Source organism: Macaca fascicularis, chromosome 1, assembly GCF_037993035.2.
Source record: "Macaca fascicularis isolate 582-1 chromosome 1, T2T-MFA8v1.1".
Lineage (NCBI taxonomy): Eukaryota > Metazoa > Chordata > Mammalia > Primates > Cercopithecidae > Macaca > Macaca fascicularis.
The window spans coordinates 213,272,568-213,289,305 of record NC_088375.1 but is presented as its reverse complement, the minus strand read 5'-3'; the positions used below and the strand labels follow the sequence as shown (position 1 = coordinate 213,289,305).

The window sequence follows — 16,738 nt, the reverse complement described above, 5'->3', positions numbered from 1 at the left end:
TTATATGAGGCACAGAGAGGTTAAGTGACTCACCTGAAGTTCCACAGCTAGTAAGTGGGAGAGCTAGGATTTGAACCCAAGCAGGCTGGCTCCAAGTCTATACTCTTAACCACTATACCACTGCCTCGCCTATGATATTAGTGATACATAAGAAGGGATGTGTCTGTAAAGGGGTTAGCACAGTGCCCATAAACATTCAATCAGCATTCACTCTTGACTGTTTCCTTAGCTTTTCAGCAGACAGTGGAATTCTTGGGAAGGAGGGTCTTGCTTTATGCTTCTTTTATTTTATTTTTTTTGAGACGGAGTCTCGCTCTGTCGCCTAGGCTGGAGTGCAGTGGCGCGATCATGGCTCATTGCAAGCTCCACCTCCTGGCTTCACGCCATTCTCCTGCCTCAGCCTCTGAGTAGCTGGGACTATGGGCACCTGCCACCGCGCCTGGCTAATTTTTTGTATTTTTAGTAGAGACGGGTTTTCACCATGGTCTCCATCTCCTGACCTCGTGATCCGCCTGCCTCGGCCTCCCATATATTTACTGCTCCCAGAGCAAGGATGGGCACACAATAGTTTGTTGACTGAATACATGAATACAGAGGAGGAAACTGAGGTCAGAGTGGTTTCAAAGGCCTGCCCAAGGTCACCCAGCCAGTTAAGTGTGGGGCAGGCCCCAGCTCCCCATGGCTGTGGTCTTCATTCTGTCTCTCTGCCCAGCAAGCTCCTCATATAGAGCTGTTTTGCGTACAGGCCAGAACTGAGGGTGTGGGGTAACTGGAAGAGTGAGTTGAGGCTGAAGCTGGGGAGGAGGCCATGGCAAGTACTCACCATTGCCCCCGCTGCCTTCAAGATGCCAGTCGGACTCCGCTATGCCATGTCCAGAGCCTATGGAGAAGGGCAGGGTCCAGTTGGTGGGCACAGACACCCGTGGGTACTATGTCGAGCCCCGGGGCCCCAAGACAGAGATGAAGTGGAGAGAAGCCAGGCCTGGGTACCTTGTTGGCAGCGTGGGCCAGAGAAGCCAGGGAGGCAGAGGCAGCGGGTGCCCTGGCAGGTGCCCCCATGCAAACAAGGTTCACGGAGCTGGCAGGGGTTCTCCTCGTGCTCACACAGGTCTCCTGTGGACCAGGGCAGAGGCGAGTGGGTGGGTGGGCATGGGCTGGAGGTGTTGCTGACCACCTGTGCCCCTCCCCTCCGGTGCCCTGGGCAGGCTTTCCCACCTTTGAATCCATCTCGACACAGGCACTGGAACTCATACTCGCCAGCGGGCATGCACGTGGCACCATGTTGGCATGGCTGGCGCTCACATGGGGAGCTGTCATAGCACTGCCCGATGCCCTGGCTGCCTAGGAAACTGTAGGTGAGGTCCAGCCGTTTGCCATTCACTGACACCTGTGGGGACAGGGACACTGAGGGACTAAAGGGACATGGGAGGCAGAGGCCCAGGTGTACCAGCAGGGAGAAGAATACAGCAGAAGGCAGCTGGGAGCCCACACTGGGCCCTGAGTGGCAGCATGGATTCTCGGTGTGGGGAGGGAGGCACAGGAGTTGAGTGCCTACTGTGTGCCAGAAACATTCATCCATCAGTGCAGACAATCCTCTGCCCAACCCTTCAAGGTATGTGTGATCATGCCCATTTTACAGAGGAGGAAACTGAGGCTCAGAGGTATAGCATCCTGGCCCAGGGCCCATGGTGGTTACAGGTGGAGGGGCCCAGTGCCAAGGTGCTGGGAGAGCCGAGGGAGGCGCAAGGTTTGGCACCCCTCCCCTCCGCTTGTCCCGAGGAGGCTCCTCTTACCTCACCCACGCAGCCACGGAAGTGAGCGCTCATGTTGGTGGCTGGGGACAGTGGCACGGAAGGCTCCACGCCCCCCAGGTAGAGCAGGGTGTGCAGGTTGAGGCCCTGGCTCTTGCCGGGCGAGGAGCGCAGCACAGGGCGTCCACCATTCACCCGCAGGCTGCCGTCCTTGTTGAGACGCTCTGCAGACACGCGGTGCCAGCGGCCCAGGGCCAGCGGCTCGGCGCTCCGCAGAACAGCCAGCCCTGGGGAGGATACCAGGCAGGGTTGGGCACATGGGGGCACACGGGGCTCCCTGCCCTCTCCACCACAAACAGGGCCCTGAGCAGATGGGGAATGCCCTACAGCCTTCTGTATTCCAGATGAGGAGCCCACGGCTCAGAGAGGGCTAGGGACTGGCCTCAAGTGACACAGAGACGAAAGGCACGGGAAGAGGGGACTCGGCCTGATCCCTGCATTTATCCCCCCACGCCTCCCTGGGGCTTGGAGAGTCGAGGGGGGCACAAGGCTTGGAGTACAGAGCCCCGCATTTGGTGCTGGGTGCCTACCTGACCCTAGCTCGTAGCGGAATTCCAGGTGGCCGCCCACCATCGCCAGGGACACGAAGTCCTCCACAGGCCCGCTCTTCCCCCCGCTGAACAGCAGGACCCCGTCAGGGGCGAGTGGCTTGAACTCCACGTCCAGGCGTAGCTCATGGTGTGTGTTGGTGAGAGCGGGCAGCGCCAGGTAGGAGCCAGCACCCGACAGTGAGGGGGTGGTCACCGTCACACCTGCAGCAGCCACAGCTCAGCTAAGGAAGTGGGGATCCTGGACCCTTGGGTGGGGTCCAGCTACTCTGCCTTCCTCTGGGATCCCTGCCTGCCTCACTCCCCCGGCCCAGAGGCTCAGGACCAGCTGGCACTAGCTACAGCGGCATAGGAGCCCCCCTGCCCTTGCAGACTGGCCTGGGAGGAGCTCCAATATGACAGGGGTCCTCTTTGGGGGCCCTCACTCACTAAGGGATTCAGCCTGGGCAGACACGTGACCAGGTGACTTTGAGATCCTCTGGGTCAGGCATCGTTTTATCATCCGTAGGGGCCCATCACAGCTTCAGAGTGCCCCACCCAGCCTCCCCGGCTGACACTGGGACTCTGAGGGTCACTGGCCTGGCTCCACTCACCTTCCTCACACCGCAACCCCGAGCGGCCCAGATGGCAGCGGCAGGTGTAGCCTCGACCATCAGGCCGGTTCACACAGGTGGCGTCGGGCCCACAGGCCTCTGGGGGGCACACAGGCCAGTGAAAAGGACATGGAGGTGACTCTGGAGGGAGGGGGGCCCTGATGCCAGAGCCCTGCCCATCACACCCCGGGGGGCTCGGCTAGTGAGGGCCAGGCCAGCCTCCTGGGAGGCCTTGGAGGAGGGAACTGAGGAGAGTAAGGTGGGAGCCAAAAGAGGCCATGGGGAGGACTGCGGGGGAAGCAGTAGAGGGACTCTATGTCTGCAGGTTCTTCAGAGACTGGACCTGGATAACAGTGTTGGGTTGGGGGGGCACCTGGTGGTGGGTAATGGGGTGGGCACCTCGGTATTAAGATGGGACTGGGGGCTGGGCATAGGGGCTTATGCCTGTAATCTCAGCACTTTGGGAGACCAAGGCAGGTGGATCACCTGAGGTCAGGAGTTCAAGACCAGCCATGGCCAACGTAGTGAAATCCCGCCTCTACTAAAAATACAAAAAACTAGCCAGGGGTGATGGTGGACACTTGTAATCGCAGCTACTCAGGAGGCTGAGGCAGGAGAATCACTTGAACCCAAGAGGCAGAAGTTGCAGTGAGCTGAGATCGTGCCACTGCACTCCAGCCTGGGCAACAAGAGCGAAACTTCGTTTCAAAAAAAAAAAAGAAGATGGGGCTAGGGGTGGGGGAGTGTCTGGGTGGCGGGGTAGTGGTAAGAATCTGGTCAGCAGGGATGGAGGAGAGGAAGCAGCCGTGACGGGGCGAGGGCCCCTGGGTAGCAGAGATGGGGGATGGGTACATGGGAAGAGTGGTGAGTGCTCAGGTAAGAGTGGGGTGTGTGGAAGTGCCCCGGTGGTGGAGATGGTGGTGGGTATGGGGAGGCAGCAAAGGGAAGAGGCAGGCCCTGGGGTGACAGCGACTGGCGTTGGGGGGTGCGTACCTGGATGGCAGTGCAGGGCCTGTGAGTGCTCACAGCGGCTCCCGGTGAAGCCAGCTGGGCAGACGCACATGTAGCTGCTGCTCTCGGAGTCATGGCACTGACCACCATTCTGCAAAGCAGCCCCCAGAAATAAGGCCGAGAACATTCAGTCCACCCCATAATCCCCACAGGGGCCAGCCATGGCTGGGGGCGGAGGCCACGGCAGCCAGGTGGTATGTGCGGTGTGGGGTCACCTGGCAGGGCCGGTCCCGACAGGTGGGGCAGTGGGAGATGCCGTGCGCCATGAGGTTGAGGTCGTGGAAGATGATCTCCTCACCCTGGATGCGCAGGTCCCGGACACAGCCTGGGAGGTGAGTGGGCAGGATGAGCACAGGGCAGGGTGTCCCAGCCGACACCTGCGGTGCCCTCCCAGGCTCTCCAGGGCTCTTCCAGCCAGCTAGGTAAGGCCTAGCCTCAGCTGGAGGTGGCGTGGGGGCTCACCTATGAAGCCGCTGCTCAGCCCCACCTTGGGGATGGCACCATAGTCAGGGTAGCCGCCCAGGTAGAGCTCCTCGTTCAGGTCCAGGCCCTGGAACTTGCCCTGGGGAGGTGGGGAAGTCAGGAATGGCAACAGAGGCTGGGCAGGGGCGGGATGAGGGCTGGAAGTAGTAGGATGGGGTTGGGTCTCACCTGGGAGGTCCCATTGACCGGGGCCAGGTCACCCACAATCAGGGAGCCCTGGGTGAGGCTGCGCAGCAGGGTCACGGTGTGGAAATGGCCCAGGGCCAGTGGCGTGGGGTGGCGGATGGTGGCCATGCCTGAGCCTGCATCGAACCTGCTCCGTGGGGCAGGCCAGGGCAGGAGAGATGGATAGGGGATTCGGAAGAAGGGCTAGGGGGGCCCAGTCGGACAGAGGGGCCCCAGAGGAGGGATGTCACCAATTCCTGCAGTCCCAGCCCTGGGGCTGTTCCAGTTCCTGTCCCTGTCTTGTCCTCCCACCCCAAGACTCATCCCCTAGATCTTCTCTCCCCACATCCTTTCGCTGGGAGCTTTTCCAAAGCAGCCCACAGGGACCCCAGGCTCAGGGCCCTGCAGCCTAGCACCTGGCCTCCCTGTTCCTCTGAGGACTCCTCTCTCCCTGAGATCACCTTGCTTCTCTGTTTATGGCTTGTTTACTCTTCCCCAACGAGAATACACCTTCCCACAAGAGCCAGAATTTGGTCTGTTTTGTTTTACCTGTATCAGTGCCTGGCACACACGGGGTGCTCAGCAAATAAGTGATGCATGCATGAATGAATGCATGAATGAATGAATGAATGAATGAATCCTGGCCTGCAGCAGTCCCAAGCCTGAGGTTGCACCCTCCTCCACCTGACTGGCATACTATTCCTACTCCAGCAGACTGGGTGGTCACCAAGGGGAACGGCCACATTTTCTCCTTCCTCCAGATCTCCTTTGCATAATGGAGCCCAGGGTAGTGCTTGCCAGACCAAAGCCCTGTGTCCAGTCCCCCTATACATGGGGAGGCTGGGGGTCTCACCGGAACTCGGGCCTTCCCCCCACGAGGCCGAAGGAGATGAAGTCGGGCTGCCGGTTGGCCAGGTTGGTGGGGCTCCCTGGGACTCGCTTCTGCCCATTGTACAGCAGCATCCCTGGATGGGCACCACTGTGTAAGGGGCCTCCCATCCAGCCACAGGCTCCCCATCCTCCCCCACCCTAGAAATGACCCAAGCTCTTGAGCCTGTCCACTCTCGGAAGCTGTCCCTCCCTCTGGCACTCCTCACACAGACAGGGCCGTCTCACTATCTCAGGGCTGGTGCCTCAAATGCAAGGGCCTTACTGAGCACCCCTAGAAAGAAACTGAATTTGCTTCACACACATTGGAGTCTCCCTCAAGCGGGAGAGGGAGGCAGAGACTCACCCGAGTAGAGAAGGAGGCCTGGACAGTGAAAGTCAGAGACCCGTAAGAGACGAGAGAAAGAGAGGAGGAAAGGGTGAGATGGAGGCAGGGGAAGGAGAAAGGAGCAGAGATGGGGAGAGGAAGCTGGGACAGGAGGACTGGGGGTGATGCCCTGGTGGCAGAGGAGCCACGGGGAGGCTGGAGATATCAAAGAGGCAGGGATGGAGAAGTGGGGAGGCGCGAGAGAAGGTATGCCAGGGCGGAGGCCCAGAGGTCTGGGGGCTTCTGGAGAGGGAGGGCTGAGGGATTGGGGCAGGACTGAGGGGCAGCCAGGGCTCAAGCCATGATGGCAGTTACTCCACGAGGTCCCTCAACCCAGGCCCGTCCACCCCGCAGATGAACCCTCCTGCTCACCATCGGCTGAGTCGGGCCGGAAGGTGATCTTGATCTCGAACTTCCTGTAGGCATCCTTGATGGTGGGCAGCGGTAGGAAGGAGTAGGGGGTCTGTGTGAAGTAGGGCACCACCCGCTCTGCCGGCAGAGAGCACAGTTGGAGACCCTGCCAGTCAGGGAGTGGGCAGGGCACTGCCAATTCTTGGGGGTGGTATTTTACCTGGCACCTGCAGGTGGGCAAAGGCTTTGACCTTGCCCTGGCGGTTAGTGGCAGTGCAGACGTAGGTGCCCGCGTCCTGGGGTCGGACTGAGGGCAGCGTCAGCATGTTGTTCTCCAGACGGCTGTCAGGTGGCAGGCTGCCATCCAGCTGCAAACACACCAGCACTGAGGGCCCTGGCCTTGGCCCACAGCTCCAGGGGCCTGCCTCCCATCTGTGCCTCAGGCCCACCTTCCAACATTGTGCATTTACTCTTGGCCAAGCCTGTGCCACATCCTGGGGACACTGAGATGCTTCAGACCTGGTCCCAGCCCCCCAGGGATGCCTGCTGGTTCCCTCTCCAGTGCTTACCTTGCTCCAGCTGATGTCAGGAGTGGGGTAGCCTGAGGCTATGCAGGGGAAGACAGCTGCAGAACCAGCAGGCACACGGACTTCTTGGGGCATTGAGATCTGGGGCAAGGCTGAGAGGCATGGAAGAGACATAGGCCATCAACATGACAGTCACAGATGTGTGCCCAGCCTGCACCCTGATTCGTTTCATCCTCACACCACCCCTTGAAGGGAGCCACTACATTCCATTTCACAGATGAGGAAATTATGGCTTAGAGGGGGAAAAGTGGCTGTTTGCTCTTTGCTGGGCAGAGTCAGGGTTCAGGGCCAGATCCATGTCACTCCACAGCCTGAGACCTCTTCAACATGCCTGGGCAAAAAATTGTGCAGCCCTCTGGGGACCTGAGAAGTGCGTACTAGGGACAGTATAGGTAAGAAAGTTTGGAGGCAAGTCACAGGGCTTGGGGTAAAAAGGAATTGCCTTTAAAGAACACACAGTGTTTGTGTCTGCCCTGCATCTGTTGTCCTTGTTTTACACTCTATTAGGTCTGTTTGTTGTCTGAGTTATGTCTCTGCCCTCAGACCATGCTGCAAGTCTCTCCCAGCAGAGCAGGCACTCCCTGCCGATGAGGACAAGGTTTCTTTTTTCTTCTTGATGCTCTATGGCCTAGCTCTCTCCCTGTACATTCCAGGCTACCCTGGGGGAATCTCACTTTTATCCCCTGCTGCTGCCACCTGTTATGAAACCTGCCCCTTAAATACACACAATGGAAAATATCCCAAGCGAACAGAAAGGAAGAGCAGAGCGGGCAGGCAGAAGATGACGGCAGGAGAAGCCCCAGCCCCACTCACTGCCCCCCAACAAAAGTCCCCACCAGCCTTCACCTTGCACAAGCAGCAGCACGTGGGATTGTGTGGTGCCGGCTGCGTTGGTGGCAGTACAGCGATACTGTCCCGCATCAGCCAGCTCTACGTGGGCAATCCTGACGACGCCTCCGCTCTGCACAATGCCAGGCCGCAGGTGCCCTCCAACTTTGCTCCATGTCACTTGAGGCTTGGGGTCTCCCAGTGCTAGGCATTCGAACTCCACGGCGTGGCCGACCACCACGGTCTGCACAGATGTCCGGATGTTGATGAGCACCGAGGGCAGGGCTGGGGAGGAGGGAGGCGGAGGTCCAGTGAGATCAGTCACTGCAGACCCGGCCCGAGGGAGGCCATAGACTGCCCAAAGAAAGGTGAGCACTGAAGCTCCAGCATTCATTCGTTCCTCATTCGCTTTTTCATGCATTCACTCACAAACACACTCACTTATCAGGTCTTATGCATTTACTCACTCACGTGTCCACTTATTCTTTTGTTTTTTTAGAGACAGGGTCTTGGCTGTATTCACAGGTGTGATCACAGCTCACTGCAACCTAGAACTCATGTGCTCAAGCAATGCTCCCAATTTAGCCTCCTGAGTAGCTGGGACCACAGGTGTGTTCCACCATGCCCAGTTCACACTGATTCAATCTTCATCAGTTCATCTGAGCACTCACACACTCCACCCATATCCTTCTTCCCTCCCTTGAAGTATTTATCAAGCCCCTTTTACTCTATGCTAGACACAAGCTAGGCAAAATAGAATATTTCTCTTTATTCTGACACATTTAGGGGGATTCCTGGGGAACAGGATCTGGGCTCTGTGCCTCTCTCCCTTTCTCATCTCTGTTCCCTACTCTTAGCAGAGGCCTGAAGCCACCCTCCTACCTTGGACAACCAGCTGAGCACTGGCCTGGGCCTGCCCCCAAGGTCCATGGGCCTGGCAAATATATGTCCCTTGACAGCTCTGGTCCAAGTTCTGGATTCTGTAAAGAAAAAATAATAAGACATCAGGAAAATGAAAACATTTGATAGAATGCTTTGCAATTGGGCTGGGCACAGTGGCTCATGCCTGTAATCCTAGCACTTTGGGAGGCTGAGGCAGGCGGATCACTTGAGATCAGGAGCTCGAGACCAACCTAGCCAACATGGTGAAACCCTGTTTCTACTAAAAATACAAAAATTAGCCAGGCGTAGTGGCGCATGCCTATAATCCCAGATACCTGGGAGACTGAGGCATGAGAATCACTTGAACCCGGGAGGCGGAGGTTGCGCCATTGCACTCTAGCCTGGGTGACATAGTGAGACTCTGTCTCAAAAAAAAAAAAAAAAAAAAAGAATGCTTTGCAATTGTGTGGGCGTTAAAAACTGACGAAGAACAGCACAAAGTGTTGCATTCTAGTTTCCCAATAACCACTAGAGGTAGGCAGGCAGGTTGGGGGGCACCACACCCATTTTTGACAAAGACCTTATGGTCTAGGGCTCAAGATTACAATTATCAAGCAGCAGAGCTGAGATCTGGGGTCATTCGTACATTTCTGGCCCCAGGGTCTGTTCTCTTTCCTCCACTAATAATAAATATGAATGGGCCACTGTTTACTGAAGGCCTTCCAAGCACCAAGCACTGGGCAAGTGCTTTAGATAATCTTTCAGTCTTTTTTCTTTTTGAGATAGAGTTTTGCTCTTGTCTCCCAGGCTGAAGTGCAATGGTACGATCTCAGCTCACTGCAACTTCTGCCTCCTGGGTTCAAGCAATTCTCCAGTCTCAGCCTCCCGAGTAGTTGGGATTACAGGTGACCGCTACCACGCCCAGCTAGTTTTTGTATTTTTAGTAGAGACAGGGTTTAGCCATGTTGGCCAGGCTGGTCTCAAACTCTTGACCTCAGGTGATCCACCAGCCTCGGCCTCCCAAAGTGCTGGGATTACAGGCGTGAGCCACCGTGCCTGGACCTCATCCAGTCTTTTTTTTTTTTTTTTTTTTTTGAGACGGAGTTTCACTCTTGTTGCCTAGGCTGGAGTGCAATGGCACTATCTTGGTTCACTGCAACCTCCGCCTCCCAGGTTCAAGCGATTCTCCTGCCTCAGCCTCCCTAGTAGCTGGGATTACAGCCACGTGCCACCATGCCCGGCCAATTTTGTATTTTTAGTAGAGACGGGGTTTCTCCATGTTGGTCAGGCTGGTCTTGAACTCCTGACCTCAGGTGATCCACTCGCCTCGGCCTCCCAAAGTGCTGGGATTACAGGCGTGAGCCACTGCGCCCAGCCTCATTCAGTCTTATATAACCCATCGTACAGCTGAGAACACTGAGGCTCAGAGAGGTAAAGTGATGTGTCCAAGGACAGTGCTTCATGTTACGCCCCCTGGGGCAGGTGCTTTAACTCTGCTCACTGTGAGCTTTGGGCTGTGCTGCCCAAGTCCAGTCCTGCCCCCAGACCCACTTACCGGAGCACCCCATCCTGCACGCTGTGACCCGGAGGCAGCTGACCCCCTTCCTTGAACCAACGGAGCTGGGTACCCCGGTCGCTGGGCACAGCACAGTGGAATTCAACGCTGGCCCCGATGCTCTTGGTCTCTAGCTGAGGAGTGACCTGCACGGTGGGCGTGGACCCTGCTGGGATGGAGGTGGCAGGGAGAGAGCCGGGAGGGCCTGCGGGGACATGTATGAGGTTCTGCAGGTACATGTGTGTGATGTCCCTGATGTCCCTCCGGGGACCCAGGAAACCCCCAGCCCAAGATTCAAGGAATGTTCTCCTGATAGCCTCTCTGACCAGGGAAAAAAAGCCCCTTCAGTGGCAGATTCATTCATCTGCACTCGCAGCCGCCATTCTGCCAACACAGATAAGGGCCTGTGGAGAGCTGGGCTCTGTTTCCACAGCTCTTCGCTTCTGGGTGGGGAGGGTAGGCCACGAAAAGAGTGGGAGGGACTCAGACTTTTTTTTTTTTGAGATGGAGTCTTGCTCTGTCCCCAGGCTGGAGTGCAGTGGCATGATCTCGGCTCACTGCAACCTCTGCCTCCCGGGTTCAAGCGATTCTCCTGCCTCAGCCTCCCGAGTAGCTGGGACTACAGGTGCCCGCCACCACGCCTGGCTAATTTTTTTTTTTTTTTGTATTTTAGTAGAGACGGGGTTTCACCATGTTGCCCAGGCTGGTCTCGAACTCCTGAGCTCAGGCAATTCGTGAGCCTCGGCCTCCCAAAGTGCTAGGATTACAGGCATGAGCACCACGCCCGGCCAGACTCAGACATTTTAAGGAAGGACAGCAAAGCCTATTCTGCCTGCAGTTTAAATAAGAGAATCCAGGGACTTGGCCATGGCAAAGACACCTACACGTGCAGGGGACAGATGGGAGGCGGGGGCAGATGCATATTGTCCCCATTTACTAAGTGCCTACTGTGAACCACAGTTTTACATCTGTGTTTACCTCTGTGTACCTTTCCAACTCAGCCTACGTGGTTGGCATTGTTCTCTCCACTTTACAGATAAACTGAGGCTCAGGCCGAGCGTGGTGGCTCACTCTTATAATCCCAGCACTTTGGGAGGCTGAGGTGGGTGGATCACTTGAGGTCAGGAGTTCGAGACCAGCCTAGCCAACATGGCAAATCCTCTTCTCTACTAAAAACACAAAAATTAGCCAAGCATGGTGGTGCATGCCTGTAGTCTCAGCTACTCAGGAGGCTGAGGCACGAAAATCGCTTGAACCCGGGAGATGGAGGTTGCAGTGAGCCGAGATTGTGCCATTGCACTCAAGCCTGGGTGACAGAGTGAGATTCTGTCTCAAAAAAAAAAAAAAAAAAGAAAAAAAAAAAGAAACTGAGGCTCAAAAAGATTCAGTGACTTGGCCAAGGTTGCACAGCCAGCAAATGGCCAAGCTATGCTTTGAACCCAGGTCTGAGTCCACAGTCCAGGCCCGTGACCAGAGGGCTACATGCTGTGCTACTTTAAGAGTTTGGGCCCAAAAGCTCTCATTTGTATCATTGATGCAAGAGGCCATGGAAATGCTGGGCCTTCTGAAGATCCACTGAAGCCCTGGGCGTGCCGGGGGTGGGCGCTCCTGTCACTCATTCACTGTTGTCCCTGTCAAGCATTTACCCAGCCCATCCTGGGCCGTGTCGCCCTCAATTAAGCCCAGGGCTGCTGAGATGCCTGGGTCCAGGCCCTGCCCTGAGCATTCTCACTGCCTGGCAGGGGAGGCTGGCTGGGGTGCTTACGTACACAGAATGGTTTCCTTCGGCAGTGCCAGGGCTGTGCCAAAGGTGGGGAGCAGCCGTGAGAGCTAGAGGAGCTGAGCACACGTGATGGAGGGCTTCCTGGACCTGCCTTGGGCCCCGGAGAACAGGGGAGATGAGGGCATTCCAGGTGGGGTTATGGAGGGAGGCCTTCCCACCTGAGTCTGCCTAGCTGGGTCATCGAAGGGCCAAGAGGAAAGGTGACCCCCTTAAACCCTGAGCCGGGGCTGCTTACCTTGGACGAGCAGCTGGGCAAAGGCCTCGGCTGAGCCCACCTTGTTGGTGACCCAGCAGCGGTAGCGGCCTGAGTCCTCAGGGGCTGCACGCTCGAAGTGCAGCAGCTCGTTCCTGGCAGTAGCCCTCCCAGGAAGGCTGCTGCCCACGCGGCTCCACTGGAAGGTGAGTGGGGGTGTCCCGTGAGCCAGGCACTGGAGCTGTACCGTCTCCCCTGCCTGCACCGAAGCGTGCTCTGGGACCGTGGTGGCATACGGTGGGCCTGGGTAGGGGGACACAGAGGTCAGGATGGGGGAGGGCAAAGGTCAGAATGGCAGCAGGTCATTGGATCCAGGTGTCCAGGAAAACTGAATGATGAGCCCAGAGGACCAGGGATAAGGAAAGCAAAGGTCCCAGGTGGGGTGTCGGGCAAGGGCAGGCTCTGGGACCCTGCTGTGCTTGGAGACCTCTGGATGGGGTTCCTGGGGTTCTGTGTGGGGTGGAGCCTCATTGGGGGGCTCATATCTCCATTTGGTGCAGACAAAGAAGGGATGAGGCCTTACTCTCCACGTGCAGGATGATGGTGGCCTCAGCGTGCCCAGCAGGGCTAGTGGCATTGCAGATGTACTGGCCCGAGTCCTGCTGGGCTACCCGGGGTATGATGAGTGTGTCACCTTCCAGCCGGTGCTGCCAGGGTAGTGGGGAACGCAGCTTGGACCAGTGGATGGTGGGCGCGGGGCTGCCTGTGGAGTTGAATGGAAGATGACAGAAGTCACTGGGCTACCTCAGGGAGCCGCAGAGGGTGGCTGTGGTGAGGAAGGGCCCTGGGTGATCCTGTCCCTCTATGGGACCCCAGCTGGGTTCCTCAGCCATCACTGGGGGATGCTAGCAACACGGTCTCCCCGTACTCCCCACCCCTGGGCATGACATCATCTCTAGATCACATGTGCCTACATTTCAGATCCCAGGGCATCCCTGCCCTGCCAGCCCTATGTGCCAGTCCCTGGCCATACCTGTGGCCGAGCAGCGCAAGGTGGCCGTGTGTCCAGCCTCCACAGTCAGCTCAGCTTCTTCAGCTTGGACCTGAGGGGCCCCGGGGGCCATGGCGCCTGTGTCCACGATCACCTCCACCTGCTTCTGTGCTGTGCCCAGTGCATTCTGAGCAAGGCACACGTAAGTGCCCGCATCTGATGGTTTAGCTGATGAAATCTGGGAGAAAGCAAGGAGGCTGGTTATGTGGGTACTGAGTGGGGACTTTGATGTCAGCCCCAGCTCTGGCTTGGTTTTCCCTATTTCCTCTACCTGCCTTGGTATTTATTTATTTATTTATTTATTTATTTTTGAGACAGGGTCTTACTCTGTTGCCCAGGTTGGAGTGCGGTGGCATCGTCCTGGCTCATTGCAACCTCTGCCTCCCGGGCTCAAGCAATCCTCTCGCCTCAGCCTCCTGAATAGCTGGGACTACAGCTGCCATACCTGGCTAATTTTTATGTGCTGCCATAAAAATTATGTGCTGCCATACCTGGCTAATTTTTAATTTTATTTTTATTTTTAATTTTTATTTATTTATTTATTTATTTTGAGATGGAGTCTTGCTCTGTCTGGTCCAGGCTGGAGTGCAGTGGCGTGATCTTGGCTCACTGCAGCCTCTGCCTCCCTGTTTCAAGCAATTCTCCTGCCTCAGCCTCCCGAGTAGCTGGGACTACGGGTGTGTGCCACCACACCCAGCTAATTTTGTACTTTTTTTTTTTTTTTTTGGGACAGGGTCTCACTCAGCTCTGTCACTCAGGCTGCAGTGCAGTGGCACAATCTCGGCTCACTGCAAGCTCCGCCTCCCAGGTTCACGCCATTCTCCCGCCTCAGCCTCCTGAGTAGCTGGGACTACAGGCACCCGCCACCATGCCCAGACTTTTTTTTTTTTTTTTGTATTTTTAGTAGAGATGGGGTTTCGCCATGTTAGCCAGGATGGTCTTGATCTCCTGACCTCGTGATCCACCCGCCTCAGCCTCCCAAATTGCTGGGATTACAGGCGTGAGCCACCGCGCCCCGCCTAATTTTGTATTTTTAGTAGAGATGGGGTTTCACCATGTTGGCCAGGCTGGTCTCGAACTCCCGACCTCAGGTGATCCACCCACCTCGGCCTCCCAGGCTGGTCTTGAACTCTTGGGCTCAAGTGATCTTCCTGCCTTGGCCTCCCAAAGTGCTGGGATTACAGGCACGTGCCACCATGCCTGGCCCTTTCCTTGGTTTTTAGCTCTCCCATCTGGTTGCTTGAGGGCTCATCCTCATGACACCCCATTAGTCCATCCATCCACTTGGCCTTCGACCCACCCTCCCATCCTTCCACTCATTCTTTCTTCCTTCTCCTACCTTCCTTCTCTCTACCCTCTCATCTTCCAGTCTATTCGCCATCCACCCATTCCATCCCATCCCATTCCTCCCTTCCTCTCTCCATCCACTCATCACCACCCGCCCATCCACTACTATCTCCTCCAAACACCTGCTCAAGGCTGGGCCCTGGACTGGGCCTCAGACCCAGCGAGGCACCAGCCCCGGCTTCACCTGGAGCACTGCGCGGCTGTCCATGAGCCCATATGTCCGCTGCTCCAACTTGGCAGGGGCGCTGCTGATCCGGGTCCAACGAGCAGAGGAGCGGGGCTCCCCGGCACTGACACACTCCAGGGTGACAGCCTTTCCCACTTTCACCCACACGGGGCCCTCGGGGAGCACGGACACTGTAGGGGGCCCTGTGTGGAGGAATGACAACCACTGACACACAGGCAGGGCTCTGCTGGTCACCCACACTGCCATGGTCTCCAGCTTAGTAAGTGCTGGGTGGGCACCTGTCTCCACACCGCACTGAGGTGGAAACTGAGGCTCAGACAGGGAGAATGCCTAAGACAGAGTCAGTGGTAGAAGGAGGATTTAAACTTGGAGGCTCTGAGCTGAGAATCAGGGCTGGAAACAGGAGGGCAGAGCCCCACAGAGTCAACGTCCCCTCACCGTGCACACTGAGGTTCACCACACTCTGGGCCACGCCGTAGGCATTGGAGGCCACGCAGCGGTAGGTGCCATGGTTGCTGGGCCGGGTGCCCACGATGGTGATGATGGAGCCATTGGGACTGATGTGGACGTTGTCTGTAAGGTTGCATGGGGGAGGGTGAGAGAGGATTGACTTGGTCCTTCTCGTGTCTTGGTGCTGCCAGCCTGTGCCCCTGGGCCCACGCCTCCAACCCCTCCGGCCTGGGTGTGTCCAGCTCACAGAGTCCCAGAGAGCAGAAGGTAACAAAGGCCTTGGAAACTCCTGGGTCCAGCGCCCTCGCCATACAGAGATGGGAAGGGCCTTACTCAGGGCCACACCATAAATGTGGGGCGTCCAGACTTCCACCCCACCCTTGCACAGTGGGGATGACGGCACCCCCACACCTGCCCCCGGCTTGCCCACCCGCCTGCCAGCCTGGCTCACCCTCCAGCTCCTGGTTCCGGGTCTTCCACTCGAGGCTGATGGGGACTGCTCCATCATGGATGAGGCACTTGAAGCTGGCATCCTGGCCCTGCTGCACAGTGCTGCTGGGCGGGTCGATGGAGATGACCGGGCTCCTAAGGCCTGGGGCCAAAGGGGCAGAGGGCTGGGCTCAGCAGGGGTGGGCTCAGCTTCAGGGCCCTCCCCTTCCCCCCTTGCCCATGGCATCTGCCGTACTCACGGTAGGAAGACCCCTCGCTGGGTGGGACGGTGACTGTGAAGGAGGCTTCTTGCTCAGGGCCTGGGCCACCAGCTGCACGACACACATACTCGCCTGAGTCAGCAGGGGAGACCTGGTGGAGCCGCAGCTGGGAGCCATGGGTCTGTCAGAGCAGCGAGGGGACAGTTATCAGGGCAAAGTCCCTGGGACAAGAAATGTCCCCAAGCCCACCTGTGCCGGTGCCCAAGAGTTCTCTCGGGAGCCCAGGGCCCCAGCTGGCAGGGCTGACGGAAGCTTTGTTCCCAGAATCCTAGAAGTCCAACCCACTAACTTTACAGTGGCCCAGCAACTTAACTTAACTGAGGCCCAGGAAATGATTCAGCTGCAGAGCCAAGCGAAAAACCCAGGTCTCCTGATTTGCAGGCTGGTGAACTCGTCCCCCAAAAGTATTTTATCCCCCGGGGTACCCAAGCAGGCTGGTGTTTGCATGAGGTTTGGGTGCAGAAAGCAACTGCAGGTCTAACCTTGCCTGCCCTGGAATCCTCCCCATCCTGGCCCCTGTACCTGGTGCCGGGCGGGGAGGCTGCCCCCGCGCTTGTACCACGTGACCTGGGCATGGGCCTGCCCGGGCACCACACAGTTCAGATCCAGAGTCTGCCCTTCAGTCACGTGTGAAGAGGAAGCCTCGATGTAGATGGGCTGGGCCAGTCCTGGAGCTGTGGGCACAGGGGGTGGGTGAGAGAGGCCAGGCTCCCGGGATCAAGGCAGGGGCTGAAGGTGGTGGCAGTGAAGGCCAACTCCAGTTGGTCCTGGGGGTGCAGTGGCTTGAGAGAGGCTGATGTAACCTAAGAAGGGTCTCCTTTCCCTGGGGACTCAAGTGTCCTCCTGACACCCAGGGCTGGGGACCCCTGGTTGAGGGGACGGGACCATCGTCAGACTTGGGAACACCTGGGTTGGCTTGATCCTCTGTGGTACGAAACCCCGCCGGCA

General features: G+C 57.5%; 1 protein-coding gene across 11 annotated transcripts in view; it reads right to left on the bottom strand.

Annotated features, from left to right (window-relative positions):
• HSPG2 (heparan sulfate proteoglycan 2) overlaps positions 1-16,738 on the bottom strand; it is a 117,369-nt gene that overhangs the window by 5,347 nt on the left and 95,284 nt on the right. For 7 of the 11 annotated variants that reach the window (XM_045378591.3, XM_065528204.2, XM_065528194.2 and 4 more), the window contains 26 exons: positions 16,313-16,464; positions 15,770-15,911; positions 15,532-15,672; positions 15,069-15,203; positions 14,628-14,812; positions 13,079-13,274; positions 12,629-12,808; positions 12,088-12,348; positions 10,070-10,274; positions 8,515-8,612; positions 7,651-7,917; positions 6,787-6,896; positions 6,438-6,585; positions 6,239-6,355; positions 5,846-5,863; positions 5,465-5,576; positions 4,615-4,759; positions 4,426-4,525; positions 4,179-4,288; positions 3,946-4,054; positions 2,953-3,051; positions 2,342-2,563; positions 1,794-2,038; positions 1,216-1,387; positions 991-1,113; positions 824-880 (listed from right to left, as the gene is read on the bottom strand). In XM_045378591.3, the coding sequence (XP_045234526.3) occupies positions 824-880; positions 991-1,113; positions 1,216-1,387; positions 1,794-2,038; positions 2,342-2,563; positions 2,953-3,051; positions 3,946-4,054; positions 4,179-4,288; positions 4,426-4,525; positions 4,615-4,759; positions 5,465-5,576; positions 5,846-5,863; positions 6,239-6,355; positions 6,438-6,585; positions 6,787-6,896; positions 7,651-7,917; positions 8,515-8,612; positions 10,070-10,274; positions 12,088-12,348; positions 12,629-12,808; positions 13,079-13,274; positions 14,628-14,812; positions 15,069-15,203; positions 15,532-15,672; positions 15,770-15,911; positions 16,313-16,464 (3,849 nt within the window). Of the gene's footprint in view, positions 1-823; positions 881-990; positions 1,114-1,215; positions 1,388-1,793; positions 2,039-2,341; positions 2,564-2,952; positions 3,052-3,945; positions 4,055-4,178; positions 4,289-4,425; positions 4,526-4,614; positions 4,760-5,464; positions 5,577-5,845; positions 5,864-6,238; positions 6,356-6,437; positions 6,586-6,786; positions 6,897-7,650; positions 7,918-8,514; positions 8,613-10,069; positions 10,275-11,047; positions 11,239-12,087; positions 12,349-12,628; positions 12,809-13,078; positions 13,275-14,627; positions 14,813-15,068; positions 15,204-15,531; positions 15,673-15,769; positions 15,912-16,312; positions 16,465-16,738 lie in introns of those variants that run through there. The other 4 variants (XM_065528196.2, XM_065528208.2, XM_065528212.2 and 1 more) reach the window with 2 other exon arrangements.